Source organism: Stenella coeruleoalba (assembly GCF_951394435.1).
Source record: "Stenella coeruleoalba genome assembly, chromosome: 14".
In the NCBI taxonomy this organism is placed as follows: domain Eukaryota; kingdom Metazoa; phylum Chordata; class Mammalia; order Artiodactyla; family Delphinidae; genus Stenella; species Stenella coeruleoalba.
The window spans coordinates 70766967-70781605 of NC_137160.1; the positions used below are offsets into that span (position 1 = coordinate 70766967).

Consider the following 14639-nt stretch of genomic DNA (forward strand, 5'->3'; position numbering starts at 1 on the left):
TGGTCCTTGGTGGCTATCCGTGTCCACGGGGGTCCTGTAGGTCACGCATGGCTGTTCTAGACCCTGAATAGTGGTTGTGATGCTCGGTGACTTGGGTCAGCTCCCACCTGTGGTAACGCGTTGTAGACGGCCTGTAGCTGTGGTCCCATCCCCCTATATCGTTGCTCTGCCCCCTCCCATAGCTGGGCCCAGAAACCCAAGGGTTCTCTTATTATTCTGCCATTGCCACAGCCCCTAACCAAACCCCTCTGGGTAACTGGCCGCGTCCAATTCACAAGGCTGTCCCTGAGTTAATATCCCTAAAGCCTGTGTCTGTAATTGCGTAGGGGTGCTGTTTCGGGGTAGGCTTGTCTTACCCGTCCAGATAACACCCAAGTATCTGATGGATAATCCAGGTCCTTGTGTTTCCTCCGTATTCACCAGCCATCCCCGTGCAGTCAGATGAACCCCGAGGGTGGAGCTGCTACTTCTAAACTGGAAAGAGACTCTGAGTTGAACAGGGCATCCTCAATGTAAGGAAGAGGAAGGCGGCTCTGGTGGTGGCCAGCGCCCCAGGGCCCTGCGTGCTAGTGGACGGCCGCCTCGGGATCATCCCCCGCAACTTTCCGTTCCCGACAGCTCGGCGCTCACGGGAGTTTCCTCGGCCTCCTGGTTGGCCGGCCAACTGTTGGGCTGCACCCGCGGGCCTGTGAGCCTTGTAATTGCCCAGTCGTGAGCCTGGTACATCAACGGTCACTGGACACGGGACCTTACACGTCCGAAGCAAAGGGTCCTGGGGCGACACCCCGCCAGGCGCAGCAGGCAGCGAGCAGAACATGGCGGCACTCTTTACCCCGGGTTGGGGGGGGGAGGGAGGCTGCCATTTATACGGGGAACCGCCATCACGTGGGCTCATCAGTTACCCGGGAAACCAGCAGCTTGGGCACGCCCCTCACGGCCCTCAGGTTAATGAGCATCACGAGGCCAGGTGTTTCCCTTTAATAAACTAGCAGGTGGAGCCGCTATGGGCTAAGGATTAGGACAATCATTTGCTGGGGGCTGGGGGGTGGGGGCAGGTACGGTCACGTGAGCAGGTGCAGATGAAGCAGGGGCTGGTCCATCAGGGGACCCCGTACAGAGAGCAAGAGAACAGCCACCTTGAGTGGCCTGATCGTACACCATCATATCCCCAAAGCCCAGTGCCTGACACATAGCAGGGACTGCCGTAACCAAGGGCCCCAAACTAGTGGCTCGAAACAACAGAATTTGGGGATGAAATGGTACAGCCTCTATGGGAAATAGTATGGCGGTTCCTGAAAAAATTAAGCATAGAATTCCCACATGATCCAGCAATTCTACTTCTGGGAATACACCAGGGACTCCAGCAGGTATTTGTACACCTATGTTCACAGTAGCATTACTCACGATGGCCAAAAAGTGGACACAGCCCAGATGTTCACTGACAGATGAATGGATCAACGAAATGTGTTCTATCCTTACGATGGAATATCATTCAGCCTTAAAGGGAGGGAAATTCTGACACAGGCTACAACCTGAATGAAACCTGAAGACATTATGCTAAGTGACAGAAGCCAGACACAAGAGGACAAATACTGTATGATTCCACTTCTAGGAGATTCTTAGTGCAGTTAAGTTTAGAGACAGAGAGTAGAATAGTGGTTGCTGGGGTCTGGAGGGAGGGGGGACGCGGGAATTATGGTCTAATGAGTACAGAGTTTCAGTTCGGCCAGATGAAAAACACTTCTGGAAATGGGTGGCGGTGATGATTGCACAAGACTGTAAATGTATTTAACGCCACTGAACTGTATACTTAAAAGTGGTTAAAACGGTAAATTTTATGTTATGATTATTTTACCACAATAAATATAATGTCACAAAAAGACTTCCAGCAATGTATTGTCTCATAGTTCTGGAAGCTAAAAGTCTGAAATCACCTTCTTCTTTTTCTAAGATTTTTTTTTTTTATTGAAATATAGGTGATTTACTATGTGGTGTTAATTTCTGCTTTGCAGCAAAGTGATTCAGTTATACATGTATACATTCTTTTTTTAAATATTCTTTTCCATTATGGTTTATCACAGGATACTGAATATAGTTCTCTGTGCTGTACAGTGGGACCTTGTTGTTTATCCATTCTGTATACAATAGTTCGCAGCTGCTAATCCCAAACTGCTAAACCTTCCCTCCCCCATCCCCCCCCCCCACCCCGGCAACCACAAGTCTGTTCTCTATGTCCATGAGTCTTTCTATTTCACAGATAGGTTCATTTGTGTCATATTTTAGATTCCACATATGAGTGATATATGGTATTTGTCTTTCTCTTGCTGACTTCACTTAGTATGATAATCTCTAATTGCATCCATGTTGCTGCAAGTGGCATTGTTTTGGGGTTTTTTATGGCTGAGTAGTACTCCAGTGTATATATGTACCACATCATCTTTATCCATTCATCTGTCAATGGACATTTAGGTTGTTTCCATGTCTTGGCTATTGTGAATAGTGCTGCTATGAACATAGGGATGCATGTATCTTTTTGGATTAGAGTTTTGTTTGGATATATGCCCAAGAGTGGGATTGCTGAATCATATGGTAACTCTATTTTTAGTTGAAATCACCTTCTTGATGTTACGAAGAGTACAGGCCTTGGTGTCCCCAAACACAGTTTGATCCTTAGATACAAAGGAGCCGGAGCTACAAGGAGCCTCGGAGGCCACCAAGTCGAGAACTTGACCCCTTTCAGCACCGACACTCCCTTCTCATGACAATTATTGTGTGACAGCCCTTTCCTGAAATAAAATTGAAACTATAACTCACCTATGTACATACTTTCAGAATAAATTCATAATAAAATGTCCTAACTATAATATATAAGAATAAATAAAATAAAATGTGTAATAATATGTATCTCAATAGATAAAGGTTTGGACACAGTTATACCAGAATGATGTAAACAAGGAGTTAGGTATTTGTGCTACTTACAGTGGACAAGTTTGGGTAAGAAGTTAATATTGGGGCTTCCCTGGTGGCGCAGTGGTTGAGAGTCCGCCTGCCGATGCAGGGGGTGCGGGTTCGTGCCCCGGTACGGGAAGATCCCACATGCCACAAAGCGGCTGGGCCCGTGGGCCATGGCCGCCGAGCCTGCGCGTCCGGAGCCTGTGCTCCGCAGCGGGAGGGGCCACAACAGTGAGAGGCCCACGTACCGCAAAAAAAAAAAAAAGTTAATATTGAACTGAATGTGTGCTTGACATTTTCATATGCCCATGAAGAATCTTCTTAAATATAATAAAGCCAGACATGCGGATTGGCCCAGAGGTGATTTATTGGTGATGCAAACACTGCAGGCAACATCGCCGCAGGTGCCATGATTCTTTCCAAAATAGGGAGGAATGCTTGGTCAAGTTCCCACCCGAGGGTAGGGAGCTGGGGTATTTATACACTAATTTCTGTTAGCTATCGGATGAGGGCTGCTCCTAGTAGGCATTAATTCTCCAGAATGCCACCTGCCCGCCGGCACACAAGCATGCAGGTGCCGGCAGCTGGAAGTGGCCCCCACACACCACCATTTCAGGTTCTAAGGTATATGGGAAAATACATAGCATCTGCTACCATCCAGGAGCAGATAAAAGACATCCAGGGTGAAGGCTGGGGAGAGGGGGCCGCTGGCAGCAGGAAGTGGCAGGAGGACCCCAGGAGAAGCAGGTGGGGGGGGATGCATTTGCTGAGGCTCCCTAATGGTGGACCCCTAGGAGGATGCCCACAGAGTCCGCCGCCCAGCTCCCAGGGGTCCTGGGGCTGCAGTCCTGTCTCCATGAGCCCTGCTCACCCCCCGGGTCCCATTCTCCCTGTGAAGCCTTGTCACAGCTTGGACTCCCCAAGCCTGGCCACGGAGCCTGGGTTCCTTATTTTCTTGCTTGCGCTGGCAGCCTCAGGATGACCCCCCCATTACTAACTGGCAAGTCTCTCTGCTTCATACAACCACGGAGCCCATATCTAGGGTCATCATTTCTTTCTTTTTTTTTTTTTTTTTGCGGTATGCGTGCCTCTCACTGCTGTGGCCTCTCCCGCTGCGGAGCACAGGCTCCAGACGCGCAGGCTCAGCGGCCATGGCTCACGGGCCCAGCCGCTCCGCGGCATGTGGGATCTTCCCGGACCAGGGCACGAACCCGTGTCCCCTGCATCGGCAGGCGGACTCTCAACCACTGCGCCACCAGGGAAGCCCTAGGATCATCATTTCTAATGATGATGAGGATGAGGATGAATATTTCTAGAGCCCACACTTTATCTGTTGTTCTCATCCCTTTCTGCCATTAATCTTACGCTAATACTCAAAACAACCTAGATAGTGTTATTAACTTCATGTTACAGACGAGGTGACGGAGGCACAGAGAGGTTAAGTGACTTGCCCAAAGGCACACAGTAAGTGGTGGAGCCTGGAAAGAAACCTGGGTGATGTGGATCAAAAGCCCATCTCAGAGGGAGACGCAAGAGGGAAGAGATATGGGGATATATGTATATGTATAGCTGATTCACTTTGTTATAAAGCAGAAACTAACACACCATTGTAAAGCAATTATACTCCAATAAAGATGTTAAAAAAAAAAAAGCCCATCTCAGGTGTACTGCCTCTAACCATTAGTCTACAAAGCCTCTCAATTAAGTAAAGTGACTTCCTGGCCCTGAACCTTGACCTTTTGTCACTGAGGGATGCCTTTGCTTCACTGTCCCTCTCAGGCTCTGCCCCTGTGTTAGGTGGAAATTTAAGTCTAAGTTGGAGTTAAGAGCAGCCTTTTGGGGTTATGCAGGCCTGGGGTCAAATCCCAGGTCTGCTGCTCCCTGGCTGTGTGACCTTCAGAGTTGGCTGCCCCTCTCTGTGCTTCCGAGGCCTTTAGTGGGGTTGAACGGGATAATGCATGGGAATACTTGCAGAGAGCAAGCTCTCCTTGACACAGATGGTTATTATGGGTTTCAGGCTTTGGACAGGGTCTGTCCTGAATATGGGGTCCAGCTGAACTCTACCTCTAGTTAACCCAGCTGCAGTGCCTGCGACCAAGTCTGGCCCGAGAGAGGGAGGGGAGGGGGCACTGTCCCCAGTACTGCGTTGGCGTCCTTGCCTCCACTGACCCATAACCCTGGAGCCTGCCAGGGGCCTTCCTGGTGTAAACTGAGACCAGGCATGGACACCTCTTGCCCAAAACCTAGAACACAGCAGGTGCTCAATAAACAGCCGCCGCCTTCACGGACAGCAGCTGCAGCAGCAGAGAAGGTTCAGCTACAGCATCAACAGCTGGTGGGCAGGGCGACCTGAGCTCTGGAGATGGACACGAACTTGAGTTCTGGTCCCACCACTTAAATGTGGTGGCACTTGGGACAATTTACTTCAACACCCTGGGCCTCAGTATCCCTCTCTGCAAATGGAGGTCGTGATCACCCATCACAGATGAGAGCTGATTCTATAAAGCAGTAGTGGACTCGGTGACAGTAGGGGCTGGAGAGCAGTGACTACTATTATTCTTGTTAAAATTGTTGCTGTGGCAACCGTTGTTTCCTTTTCTGTGATGTTTCTCTGCCCCGGATGGATACATCAGAGCGTGTAGGGCTCAGAAACAGATGTTCTAGCATCAAAATACAGGGTTCAAACCTCGGCTCTACCACTTCCTGTCTGGGAAGGTGATACGGCCTCTCTGAGCCTCGGTTTCCTCATCTGTTGAATAGGATGAATAACTGTGCCTTCCAAGGTCCTCGTTAGGTTTCGACGAGATGATGATGAATAAAAAGCCCCAGCGCCGGGTCTGGTGTTCAGTGAGCACTGATGGATAAAGCACAAGGCCTCTCTCTGTGACAGGGAGGAAGGAGTGGGTGCTGGTGGGAGGAAGGGGTGAGGAGGGGTGGGTGCTGCCGTCCCCACATCCAGGGAGTCAACCCCTGCCTTCCACCTGCCTCCTTGCTGGGTGCCCTCACCCACCCCAGCTCTGCCCTACACACCAATGTAGGAATAATTCGAGGTGATTTCTCAGCTGTGCATATTTTTTTAAGCACACAGGCTGAAGTAACTGAAAATTGCCCCATTTTATTTAATGTCTTCCTGGGGCCCCCCCAGGCCTCCCCCATACCAGCGGCCTTTAGCCGTGGGGAGGCTGCGGGAGGCCGGAACGGGCTGCAGGGGCAACAGGGGAGCAAGGTCGGAATTGGCTCCTGGAGATGGGAGGGGTGAGCCCCGGAGGCCAGCTGTGGCCTGACTGTCAGACGGGACAGTCCCTCCTATTCCCATGGCGGGGAGGGGGGCGGGGAGCGGGCGGCAGAGGAGACGTATGTGCGCAGCCACGGTGTCCCCCCTTGGGCTGGAGGAAGCCACTGAGGCTCAGGGCTGGCGGGTGGGATGGGGGCTTAGCCCTTGAGCCGAGGCTGCAGATCTCTGGGCAGGGCGACAGTCACCAATGCGTGGAAGAGAGCAGGTCAGGGGCACCATAGCATCACGGCTCGCCCGGATCTCTGCAGGAGCTCCCCAACCGGTCTCCCTGCTTCCCCCTTGGTCCCACCGTCTCTGCTCTGCGCCACAGCCAGAGCGCTCCTATTAAACCCAAAGACAGACCATGTCTCGCCTCGTTCAAACTCTCCGTGGCTCCCGCCCCCGGGAGAAGAGTCAGACTTTCCCAGAGTCTGTGGAGTCCTAAATGCCGACCGCACACCCTCTCTGACCCCCTCCCCATCTCTTACTTAACCCTCCTTGCTGTGTCTCCATCACTCATCCGCACTCCAGCCTGACCTTCAAGCCTGTTCTTCCTCCGCCTGGAATGTTCTCATGGGTCATTCAGGTCTGAGGTCAAATGTCACCTCCTCAGAGTTCTCTGACCGCGACCCCATCACTCTGCATCCTTGTATCTCGCTTCCTTGTCCTTAGCCCTTCCCACCTCCTGACATTATATTCAAACTTTACCTGTTCATTTACATTCTGTCTCTCCTAGAAGGTGAGCTCTGTGTGGGCGGGACTCTGCTTTGTTCACTGCTGTGACCTCAGGCCTTGAACAGGGCCTGGCACTTGTGGAATAAGTTAGTGAAAATAGAGACTGAAGGAGAGATGGAGGGAGAATGATGGACAGGTGGATGGGAGAAAGGAAGGAAGGATGGATTAATGGGCGAAAGGACTGATGCAAGGATGGATGGATGGGAGGGCTGGATGGGTAGATGGATGGACGGATGAGTGGATGGATGGATGGATGGAGGGAGGGAGGGAGAGATGGAGGGATGGACAGAGGGAGGGAGGGATGTAAGATGGATGGATGGATGGGTTGATGGGAGGATAGAAGGAAGAATTGAAAGAATGGGTAGAAAGATGGGTGGGTAGAAGGAGGGATGGATAAATCAATGGACAGAAGAAAACATAGAAATATGGAAGGAAGACGAGAAGGATGGATGGATGGATGGACGGACTGACAGATGGAGACACAGGCAGACAGACACAAAATCGGGGCAGGATGCGCATGTGGTTCTGCCTCAAATGGAAGCGCAGCTCACAGCCCTCCCTTGGGGCTCTCAGAACCCTCAAGCCCCAGCCTCCTTCATCCTGCCCCTCCCCTGGGCTCTACCTGGGGCCCAGCCCCTTCAAAAAGTGACACAGAGGAACATGGCAGGTGGGGGACCGGCCCCAGGCTTTATTGAGCAGATTCCGGGGAAGGGTGGCCAGACAGGCCCTCACCCCGGCCCTGGAGCCGCCTCTTCTTGCCCTTGCTGCCCCCTAGGGTGGGCCTGGGCCACTGGGGCCTGGGCGCCCTTCAGCTGCTGAGGAAGCAGCCCCGCTTGTGCCACTTCTGGTCGCGGATACGGCGCACAGACTGCAGCTGGGGCTGGTTGGCGTCCCACTCGTTCCAGTGGCGGTACTCACCCCGCTCAAACACGTACTGGCGGCCGCGGTAGCCGGGGAACTCGTAGCCAACCCACCTGCAGGGAGACCAAGGTCGGGGTGAGGGTGGTAAGTGTCCAATCTCTTGCCTCCGGCCAGACCAAGTCTTTTAAAACCAGCGTTTGATCGTGCCCTCCACCTGCTTAAATCCCTCCCTGGCTCCCCAGTGCCCTCGGGATGAACTCAAACTCCTAATCCTGCCCACAAGATTCTTCACGTAGCATCTCTAGCCTCATCTCTCATTCCTTCTTTATACCCCACACTCCAGCCTGTCTTATTCTATTCTCCCTGAACCTGCATGTCTCTGAGCCTTTACACATGCTGTTCCTTCTGCCTGGAATGCTTGTCCTTGCCTCAACCTTATTTCATCTCCTCTTTCATTAGTATCCTTTACATATCAATTCAGATATCTCCTCCTCCAGAAAGCCCTTCCTGACACCCCCAGGCTGAAGTGCCTCATCAGGACCCTCAGAGCCCCTGTACATCCCCCATCACAATTCTGGTCACAACGAACTGCGAATACTATTTCCTTGTCTGTCTCCCTATAAGACTGTGAAATTCTTGAGGGAGGAATTGTATAGTTCTTGTTGCCCCCATACCCTGACCATAGGTGATAACTTAGTAAAAAGTTGTTGAATACATTATTATCAGGTAGAGGTGGCACCTTTCAAGGCCCAGCCCCAGAGCACAAGCCTGCAAGTGAGACACAGTCACCTGGACAAAGGGATGGTGATCCTAAGATTGTATTAACAGAGGTATCAAGCCTAGAAGGAGGGAGGTGATGAGCCTGCTCTCCTATGTACTACTCAAGCCACGCCTACCTACAGGCTGGGTTCCCTGGTAAGAAGGACAAAGATTGCGAAAAGGAAAAAAATATCTGAGTTCAAGGGCCTAGGGATGTTCAGAAAAGGAGTGAAGATTTTGATGGAGACAGGTAAGGGGGACAGACTTCACTTGGTTAAAAAAAAAGATAAAACTGTCTATAAGTCAAGGCTTCCTGGATATCCAACGGTACAGGAATGCAAGCAATTGGACATTCGCCTCATGGGGGATCCTGAATGGGGCTTTGAGCACGGCTGGTGTAGACACACTGACTTGAGTGAAGGGCCTCCAGGCCTGAAGGAGCAGGAAACGTCAGCTGTGTAGGAAATTGTGAACAAAGATTCTGTGTGGAGCCAGAGGCATGCCAACTGGAGGACAGGGCAGGGGCAAGAGTGGGATCAGGTCCCTTACGTCCCGTTGATGGCCCGGACGCTCGCCACACGGTCCTGGAAGCCGTGAGCCCAGAGGCTGGGCACGTCATCGTCCACTATCTCCATCTTGCGGCCGCCGAAAGCTGGGTTCTCAAAGAGATGCAGCTTGTGATCCGGACCATCCTGGGGGCAAAGACCACGGGGTGAACCGGCTGCTCCCACGCCCAGAACAGGGAGCAGGGAGGCTCCAGGAAAGAATTAAGTCAAATAACGCCCACCCCCAGAGCTGGTCTCCTTAGGCATTTTAGAGCCAGAGAGCCGTGAAACCAAGAGGGGCCTTTCAGGTCCAGTTAAAAACTCTGTCATTTAGCAGATAGGGACAGCGAGGCACAGAGAGGGTGGCAGGAGGACAGAATTATTCACGTAGAATGCCAGCCAAGCCCTCGGCTGACCTTGTGAAAGGAGTTTGCCTCACGAGCTCCAGGCACGCCCTGCTTCTAGGCGCTATACTCACAATTTGCAGAGGCCGGAGGGACAGGAGGCTGTCACCGCGGTGGCTGTTGGACCACGCGTCCCAGCGAGGATAATCCCCCTTCTCCAGGACATACTGCTCCCCGCGGAAGGCCCTGCGCTCAAATGCCAGCCACCTGCAGGAGGAAAGAGGCCTGGGTCGCCTCTGCTGCCCTGCGGGAGGACCCAAGACTAGTGAGGGGGGTGCCCAAGAGCTGCTGACTTTTGACCCTGCACCTTCCCTCCAACGCTACTACTGAGCCCTGGTCCTGGTATTGAGGGAGCTGCTGGAACATACTGGGAGTTGAGACTCTGAGTCAGAAAACCATCCTGGGGAAGAGTCTTGAGAATCTATTTTATGTGCAGCCTCTGTGTAGGCTGCTCAGAAACATTTTATTTTATTCTTTATTTTATTTTTATTTAATTTTTTGGCTGCATTGGGTCTTCATTGCTGCACGCGGGCTTTTCTCTAGTTGCAGCGAGTGGGGGCTACTCTTCACTGCAGTATGTGGGCTTCTCATTGCGTTGGCTTCTCTTGTTGCAGAGCACGGGTTCTAGGAGCGCGGGCTCCATAGTTGTGGCTCGCAGGCTCTAGAGCGCAGGCTCAGTGGTTGTGGTGCACGGGCTTAGTTGCTCCGCGGCATGTGGGATCTTCCCAGACCAGGGCTCGAGCCCGTGTCCCCTGCATTGGCAGGCGGATTCTTAACCACTGCGCCAACAGGGAAGTCTCTCAGAAACATTTTAAATGCAATGCCTGGCACACGGTAAGTATTCCATAGACATCTCCTCCTTTTCCTCCTTCTCCTGCCCCTCCCACTCCTCCTCTTATTTTTCTTCTTCTTACTATTATATTGTTAGGGCTATTATGACTATTATATTGTAATTTTTTTTTTTTTTGCGATACGCGGGCCTCTCACTGCTGTGGCCTCTCCCGTTGCGGAGCACAGGCTCCGGACGCACAGGCTCAGCGGCCATGGCTCACGGGCCCAGCCGCTCCGCGGCATGTGGGATCCTCCCGGACCGGGGCATGAACCCGCGTCCCCTGCATCGGCAGGCGGACCCTCAACCACTGCGCCACCAGGGAAGCCCTATGTTGTAATTATTTATGTGCATCCTTCCACTCACTTTCACAAAAACTCTCTCTGAAGTATGTACCCTTATTATCCTATTTGACAGATGAGAAAATAGAGGCCAAGAGGGTGAAGCACCTTGCCCAGGATCACCCAAGTGGGTAGTACCAGAGCCTGGACTTTCCACCTGAAGAATTCAGGGTCCAGCTGGGACTCCTGCTTGCCATGTGGACATGCACAGGACACGTGACCACTTTGGCCTCAGTTTCTTCATCTGTCAAGAGGGATTCAGTGATGTAAAAAGCACATTAGAATTTAGATATTATCATCATTATTAAAACTATTAAATCCCACTAGTAGGCACTGAGCTAGGTGCTGGGTGTCTTCCTCTGTTCTCTCTCCGCAGTGCCCTGCTACTGACCTCAGAGATGGAGAGTTAGAAGGACTCCAAGAAAATCACAGTTCAATGCTCTTATCTTACAGGTGGGAAAACTGAGGCCAGAGATGGGAAGGGAGTTGCCTAAGGCCCCACAGCAGATCTAGAGCTTGATCCTGGACCTCCCGACTTCCAGAGGGCTCAGGGCTGTGAGGAGGGGCTGGGGGTGCAGGTACTCACGGCCCCGACTCCACTTGGATGGAGCCCACCTTCTCCAGCAGGCTTTCTGTCAGGTTGGGGCACTCGGCCGAGAGCTCGCACCGCTTGCCCTGGAAGTTCTCCATTTCGTACACGATCACCTGGAAGGGCAGCCTCCTGAGCATCCCACCGGGGCAGGGTTCCCAGCCCCAGCCTGTGTCCTGCCAGGCCCTCTTTAGGGCCTTAGAGGGAGGTACTGCTATCCGCTCCCTCAGCTCTGCCTGGTACAGGCCTGAAGCCGGCACCACCACAGGTCTGCCCTGCCCCCTGGTGGCCATGGAGGGGAACACCTCCAGGAACCCCCATTAATCCAGGGATTGCAATTCTGGTATCTGGCCGGAGGCAGTGCAAAATCAAGTAAAGCAAAATGACCAAAATAACCAGAGGGTTACTGTAGGGCAATGAAGCCGCTGTGGATAGGAGGGACTGTGGGCCCCCTTCTAAGCTTTTCAAGAGAAGCCAGAAGTCTGTAATTTCCTTAATGTGAAATTTCTCCATTTAAAAAGCCTCGTGCAGGACAAATAAAACTCCAGTTTGCAACAGTTGCACTTCACCTGTCCCTATACCCCAGAGGAAGCGGTTGCAAAGGCAGAGGAAGGTTTGCCTCTTTCACCCGCCTAGAAGCACAAACTATCTTCGTAGCAGGTCCCTGGGGAGCATTGGCTCTGGTCATTTTATACAAGGGTCAAGGGAGGCTCAGAAAACGTCCTGGGCTGCACAGCAAGTTAAGTGGAGGCATGGACTCAATAAGCCAGCGGGCTCTTTTCTCCCGAGCACTGGAGTGGTCAGGGGAAAGTCAAATGCCAAAAGGAGCCAGGAAGGGCCGGCAGTGATACCCTCTTCTCTGGTGGGCGGCTGCCTCTGGGCAGCTCTCCCCAGGGGGAAGCTGGGGGTCCACAGGGCAAGGCTGATTCACCCACGAATCAGGCCCAGAGCCAGGCAGGCCTCTTTGCTGCTCTTCCCCTCCCGGTGTGCACCCTTCTGGTTAAAGCCCCCAGTTATCTCCTTAGTCAATTCATTCCCGGACCCCATCTCAAATCAAAGCCCCCGGGATAGCTTAGAAAGGACAGAGCCGGGACTTCCCTGGCGGTCCAGTGGTTAAGACTCCGCGCTTCCAATGCAGGGGGCGCGGGTTCGATCCCTGGTCAAGGAGCTAAGATCCCACATGCCACGCAGCACGGCCAAAAACTAAAAAAAAAAAAAAAAAAAATGACAGAGCCAACAAATCCCAGCTCTCGGATTCCTCCGCTAGCTGGCCATGGTACTGGCACACGCATTGAGCTCTCACACTGAGAAGCGTGGGTACCATCCCCACTTTAAAGATGGGGCCGTCGAGGCCCAGAGAGGGCCGGGGACTGGACCAAGGTCGGGCAGGAGAGTCAGTGCCGCGTCTCCCGAAACCCGCATTGAGACTGGCAGCGTGCGCGTGACCAGTTCCATTTCGCAGACAAGGACACAGAAGAGGAACGATGGGGCAGAGCCATGAAGTGAATTTATCGCAGGGCGGGGACATGTCCTCGTGGTCCAAGCTGGCCAGAAGGGCTGCGGCTCCTTTCTGGAGAGAGGCTGCCTGGCCAGGAGGCTGACCCCGAGGACCAAGAGCGGCCCTGGGCCCAGAGCCCCCGGGACCCCCTCCCTGCCCGGTACCTTGTAGGCGCCCCCGAGGCCTCCGTGGCTCTTGCCGGCGGCAGCCTGTTCCGGCGCGCCGTGCTGCTCCGCCATTGCCCCGGGAACACCTGTGGCTTCAGTCAAAGGCGAAAGAGTCACCAGGTGCACCCGGGCAAAACCAGGTGCTGACGCGATTGGAGTCGAGGCTGAGCTATACAACTTGGCTGCCTCTGCGATGTGGTCATTGCTCACAGCCTACATGTGGTCACTCAGTCATTCAGCAAACATCCCCTTAGTATCTACTATGGACCACAGGGACCGGGACAGTCAGGGGGGTCAGGATCCCCATTTTACAGAGGGTAATCCCGAGGCCCAGTGAGGTGGGGCTGGGGCTGGGACTGGGCTCCAAAGCGTGTGCCCTTCCCCCACACCCAGAGCTCTGTGCGGACACAGCACCTCCAGACCCTGCTCAGAGGGTGGGCGTTGCCGGGGTTTCCTCTACAGGAATCTCTCCCGCCTCTGCACCCCAAGCAGTATAGTTTTTTGTTCACTGACTCCTTCACTTGCCAAAGATTCCGTGAGAACCCAGTTGGTGCCTGGCCCTGTGCTGGGTGATGGAGAGGAAGAGACCACAGACTGGTGGGAGATGGACAGACAGACAGACATCTAGAGAAAGCATGATGCCGGACCAGGTCCTGGGACACCGGCTGCCGTCCAGTTTCTCTGCATTCACTTATTCGTTTCATATGCATTTATGGAGCACTTTGTTCCAGCCACTTAAAGAGACACAGACACAAACAGACAGACAGACAGCTCCCCTGCATCCCTAGGGACTGTGCCACACACCACTGGGCCTGCGTTAGTCACGTGGAAGGATTCTCTTGATGCCGCACACACAGACACATAGGACTGCTTTCCTGCTTATCAGCACATGCACAGGTGCACACACACACACACACACACAAGCTCTCGTGGTCATTGTACACGGTCACTTCCCACCTGTTGCACAAACACAGCCCCTCTCTCTTTCTTGCACACACACATGCCCATTTCAGACATCCACAGTGGCCTCAGCTACACCCCACATTCCTGGAAGTAGATGGGCTGCGTGGCCCATATACTCAGGACACAGGCCCAGGGATGCGTAGCCTGCGGGCTGTCTGTCTGCCTGTGTCCAGCCTCAGCAGGAAACAGGGCCTGGTCCAGCTCATGGAGGTCCAGCTCACAGAGGATTCTCAGCAAATGTGGCAGGCCCCCAGTTTGCCCATTCCGCTTCCTCAGCGGTGCTCAGTCTTTGTAGGTCCCCTGCCCTAAGCTCACAGCCAAGGGCTCGACCCTGCACACCCCCTCAGACACCAGCTGGCTTGGTCGCTGTCCTGGTTCCTCCCTCTTGGCTCCAGCCCTCACGTGGATCCCCGGTTGGTGCAGGGGGCCAGCTGTGCACGCCCCCCGGAGACCACCAAGGTCCGGGCCTGCCTCTCTCTCCCCGCATACCCAGAATGAACCTTTTGCAGTCGCCTTGAGAAGAACAGAGGGGCCGATGCTGTCTGCAGACTCAGTCTGCTTCTGCAGGGACCGTCCTATTTATGGGCGTTTTCTGACAGCCCAGCACATCCTGGCTTGCTGAGGCAGCGCCCTGTCCACCTGATTCTGTGCGGGCCACTTCACCCCAATAGCAGGCCCAGGGAGGCCCCCATGCCTCTGTATCCTCAGCCGTGGCCTCTGAT

General features: G+C 53.4%; 1 protein-coding gene across 1 annotated transcript; it reads right to left on the reverse strand.

Annotated features, from left to right (window-relative positions):
- Nucleotides 1-7733: 7733 nt before the first annotated feature.
- CRYBB3 (crystallin beta B3) lies at nucleotides 7734-13026 on the reverse strand (the record flags this gene model as incomplete). The annotated part of the gene is made up of 5 exons (XM_079942874.1): nucleotides 7734-7935; nucleotides 9131-9273; nucleotides 9605-9737; nucleotides 11287-11405; nucleotides 12952-13026. The coding sequence occupies 5 exons, from the start codon at nucleotides 13024-13026 to the stop codon at nucleotides 7770-7772; spliced, it is 636 nt and encodes a 211-aa protein (XP_079799000.1). The 3' UTR covers nucleotides 7734-7769.
- Nucleotides 13027-14639: the final 1613 nt, after the last annotated feature.